This window comes from Bison bison, unplaced genomic scaffold (assembly GCF_000754665.1).
Source record: "Bison bison bison isolate TAMUID 2011002044 unplaced genomic scaffold, Bison_UMD1.0 scf7180017864336, whole genome shotgun sequence".
NCBI lineage: Eukaryota > Metazoa > Chordata > Mammalia > Artiodactyla > Bovidae > Bison > Bison bison.
In genome coordinates this window covers 1,442,825-1,447,614 of record NW_011494908.1, presented here as the reverse complement: position 1 = coordinate 1,447,614, position 4,790 = coordinate 1,442,825, and the positions used below count along the sequence as shown (strand labels likewise).

The 4,790-nt window shown below is 50.5% G+C and overlaps 1 protein-coding gene across 1 annotated transcript in view; it reads left to right on the top strand.

Annotated features, from left to right (window-relative positions):
• The window catches only part of XKR5 (XK, Kell blood group complex subunit-related family, member 5), a 19,042-nt gene extending 17,711 nt beyond the window's left edge, over window positions 1–1,331 (top strand). Inside the window, 1 exon segment of the mRNA XM_010854083.1 lies at window positions 1,246–1,331. Within this exon segment, the coding sequence (XP_010852385.1) occupies window positions 1,246–1,331 (86 nt within the window).
• Window positions 1,332–4,790: the final 3,459 nt, after the last annotated feature.

Here is a 4,790-nt window from a genome sequence, read left to right as displayed (position 1 = left end):
TCCTTCTCTAACACCGTGAGGGAGTCGACAACGATAAAGCTTCCTTCCAATCGCCTGCTTCTGGGTTGCCATTCCCTCCTCCTGGAGATCTTCCCTGACCCAGGGATTGAACCTGACTCTCCTGCGTTGCAGGCAGATTCCTTACCATCTGAGCCTTCAGGGAAGCCCCTGACAAACTCTATGATCCTTCCTGTGGCTTCCCCAGTAAACTCAAGGGTAAAACCCAGAGTCCTATTTTATTCTGTTAATAACACTTAAGTGGTTATTAATCACTCTTCTTTTTAATGTATTTTAGCTGTTATTTTATGAAATCCCTTGTAAGCCTCAGGACACCTCAGGTCTCTGTCCCGTAGAAGGAGAGTCAGAGAAAAGCCAGAGCTGGACAGAGTTGAAGTGGTGAAAACAGATTTTATTCAGGAGCTGTTGCAATAGGGGAAGAGGCCTCTGCGTAAAACTGGCTCAACTCTGAACTCAGTGTGGACAAGTGGGGTTTACAGCCGAGGAGCAGGTGGGGCTTAGTGGATGGAAAATTATAAAGAGGAAACATCGGGGTTAGGGGGCTTCTGGCTAAACCAGTGTAACAGGATGCTTGCTGAATGCAGGCCAGTGAGGTCAGACATCCTGGGTCGGAGGATCGGGTGAGTGAGGAACCCGATTGGGTATGGAAGGTGATCAGATACTGGGGGTGGGAGGTTCTGGCTAAGCTGATTTAGCAGGATTCGTGCTAGAACTGGACAAAGCAGAGAGGAACACGAAAGAGGACTTGGCTGAAAAGTTCCGGGGAGCCTGAGCAGGGTTTGGTCAAAGAGAATCTTTGTCAGGAGGACGAAGAAAACAGCATCAGTGGCTCCACCCGGGGCTTCTGGCCTTTCCCCTCCACATCGAAAGCTCGGCAAGAACTGGATGCTCTGTGTGACCTTGAGAAAGCGGTCACTGGAGGGAGCTTTCTACTCAACTCCTCCTTGTCTGGATCTCCGTGGTCAGGACACGCGCACCTCAAGCGTGACGTTTGGAGATGGCACTGCACGTGTCCTCAGGGGAGGACCACCAGGAGCCACCTGAGCTCGAACCAGCAGGTTCAGGACTCATCACGGTGATGGGGAATGAGCGCCACAGGGCATCTCAGGACGAGTCTGAGGAGGGACTGAGGCTGGGACCGCGGTGCGGGAATTGGGAAGGACCTTGGGGAGTAGGTGTCCACTCTGATTCGGGTGCAGTTCTGTGACCTGGCCCCTGCACCTGCAGGGGCTCACGCTCACCTGCAGAGGCTAGACCAGACTGGGAAAGAAGCCGCGCTTGAAAACTGGGCCAGCCGTTGCCCCTTTGGGTAGAAGGAGTGGATCTTGCAGCGCGTGCAGTGATGTTGCTTTTTCTCTGTCGCCGTCTCCAGGTGGCCTCTTCTGAAGCTGATAACTTGTGAGACCCTGTGAATGGCAGAACACATGGCCCAGCTGGGAGCATCCAATGAGCTCCCAGATTCAGGGGCTGCTCTCTGCTCCCTCAGGATATCGGTAGTCGCTGCACGGCTGTTTGTTAGGCTAAGTCTCACGTATTGGATATATTCTGTTGATGTTCCTGCTTCAGTGAGTGGCCGTCATCCTGGGCCACTTGAAAGTACAGGCTGCCCCCAGATATTTGCTTGAGGACATTTATCTCATATCTGCTGTCGCACCTTCTTTTCTTGTTTCTTTAAGCCTACCTCACTCCCTTCTCCCTTGAAGCTGCATAGGAAGCAGTGCAAGGACTTGCAGAATTGGCTGCTACCGACTGCCCGCATGTCCCACACAAAGGAGGGAAAACGGGTTCTCCAGAAGCTGAGGAAATCAGGCTTGGTCTCCACGAATGTTTCTCTGATGGTTTGCTCCTTGGGACAGGCTGTTTTCTTCAGCTGTTTGCCTGGTGAGGCCTGGCTGGCAGACAGCTTACAGCAAGCAAAGAACACCCCTATGTGGAATTAAATTCTAGATTTTTCTGAAGGACTAGAGATTGCGCCAGTCGTAAGCAAAGCCTCTGAATAACCGTCTGGGTTTTTGTAAAAAACCGTTGCATGCACCTGCCTTTATTGCTGAGGTCCCTGCTCTCCTAGAGCACAAGTGGCTCTTATGTTCACAGGCTGGTCGACAGTCTGATCAGGGGGTGGTGTGCTGAATGTCCCCAGAATGGGGACTCCGTTCTGGCTGGAGTCTCAGGAACCAGAGCACCCTAGCTTGCAGGAGGAGGGGGTTGCACCAGCCCCAGGAGGGTCCTCTCGCTGCAGTGGAGCCCTGGGTATGCTGTGCTGTTGGTGCTGGTAAGGACCAATGCCAACCCACCATGAGCAGGCCACAGGAGGCCAAGGAGTGAATGCCCTGGGCCCGCTCTCCGCCTCCACTGCCAGAAAGGGAAGGCCGAGGACACAAACTCTCCAAAAGTGGGCGCCCCGAGCCCAGTAGCTTGGGAGACCAGCCTGGGGCGGGGGGCACTGAAAGTAACCGCCCAGTTCCCCCCAGCAGCGCTCTCAGCTTCTTTCACAAACTGTAGCGCGCTTGCCTCTAAACCAGTTGCCCCCAAGCAGGGACGTGGCCATTTTAAGTGTGCCCTGCTTCTCCGTCTCGATGCTGGACCTCAGAGCTATAGAATCTGCAACAGCAGAGATAACACACATCTACCAAAGGCTCTGAGCTTATAGAAAGAGCTTCTATTCCTACCCCGAAACCTCAGCATTTATAACCCCCAAAACGGGTTTAATATTTGTGTCCCAAGCTGCCTGGTTTTAGAAGTCAGAAGGAGGTTTGATACGTGTGTCTTCTCACCCCTGTGCAAAGGTCCCTCATGTTTTGGGATCTTGTGTTGGCCATTTTCTTTAAGATTTTTTTTTTATATGGATGACTTTTAAAGTCTTTATTGAATTTGTTACAATATTGCTTCTGTCTTATGTTTTAGTGTTTTGGCCCCAAAGCATGTGGGGTCTTAGTTCCCTGACTAGGGATCGAACCTGCGTCCACCCCACATTGGAAGGCAAAGTCTTAACCACTGGACCGCCAGGGAAGTCCCTGGTGTTGGCCATTTTTGCCTAGGCTTTGATTCCTTACTCTTCCGTTTCTTCCTACCCCAGTCAGCCTCCCAGTCCCTAAAAGGCGGAGGCTTCCGCAGTCCTTGGAAAAGGCCATCAGAGCGAACTGAGAGAGACCCAGAAGGCCACCTCCAGGCCCAGGGCACTGAGTCGGGGCCCAGAGGAGGCGCCCCGGCTCCCACGCCAGCCCTGACACCTTCGCCCCTGCATCCTTCCCTCTCCTGGGACAGCCAGCGAACCTCGAGCCGCCTTGTCCTGCTCATGCCTCCAGAGTGGGATCGGTCAGCGTAAGAAATCGTTACACAGCATGGTGGCGTCTTGGGTTTTTCATACTATATTGTGCCGAGCCAAGCGTGAGATTGAGACCTTATTCCTTCTGAGACCCCGCTCCCATGCCCCCAATTCAGTTCTCAAGCTAAGGGCTGATGACACTTGAGTTTTTTTAAACACACAGAAAGGATTTTACTTTAAAACTCAGCTCCGTTGTAGACTTTGATTCAATTTCACCCACTTTTTAAGATGACCGACCATCCTGGTTTCCCTAAGACTGGGGGTTTCCTGAGATGTGAGATTTTAGAGTTAAACCAGATAGTCTCCCGGGCCGATCAGGATGACTGGTCACCTTGATACCTCTCCACTCTAGACACTTTTTCCTACTTCATGTAGCCACTCAGCAGAGAAAACAGTCTCTGGTTTAAAAATCTGGGCAACAATGCAAGGTTCCCAAAATACAGTCCTCCAGCACCAAACTCTTATCCCCCAGCCCCATCAATCTTGCAAAACTCAACTTGACTAATGTCCCCCTTGCTAACGCTGTCTACCAAAGCCAATATGATGGTCGACTTTAAGCTCCGCCGATGCCAGGAGAAGTCTGCTCTGAAGTCAAAGCTATAGTCCAGATTTTAAGTTAACATCTCCCAGGGAGGAAATCTCCCATGGAAAAATACCATGGAAAAATCCACGACTGACCACAGAGATACATTCATTACGGCAAGACTATAATTACAACACTGCCCGTCAGGGTTTCCATTATAAATGGGGTCTAAATCTTGGTGGAACGCAATTCTTTCCAGCTGGCGCAAACCATGGACAGGTTTCCAGCCCACTGGGGATTTTTTTTTTTTTTCTGATTTGTTTACAAATTGGCAAGGCTGGGGGTGGGGGGATGGGAAGAGGGGAACAGCATAAACAATATGGATTTTTGTTCTTAGTGTATCCTTCAAGCCGAAACTAAGAACACAGACCAACCAAAAAATAACCAGTGTTATTGAGAATGACATCCACACCTGAGAATTTTGGATTTCAAGGCGACATTTTATCTTTTCGTTGTTGCTGTTCAGTCGCTGAGTTGTGTCTGACTCCTTGTGACCCCATGGACTGCAGCATGCCGGGCTTCCCTGTCCTTCACCATCTCCTAGAGTTTTCTCAAATTCATGTCAATTGAGTCAATGATGCCATCCGATCATCTTATCCTCTGTCACCCCCTTTTCATCCTACCCTCAATCTTTCCCAGCATCAGGGTCTTTTCCAATGAGTCGGCTCTTCACATCAGGTGGCCAAAGTATTGGAGTTTCAGCTTCAGCATTAGTTCTTCCAATGAGTATTCAGGATTTATTTCCTTTAGGACTGACTGGTTTGATCTCCTTGCAGTCCAAGGGACTCTCAAGAGTCTTCTCCAGCACTGCAATTTGAAAGCATCAATTCTTTGACGCTCAGCCTTTTTTATGGTCCAACTCTC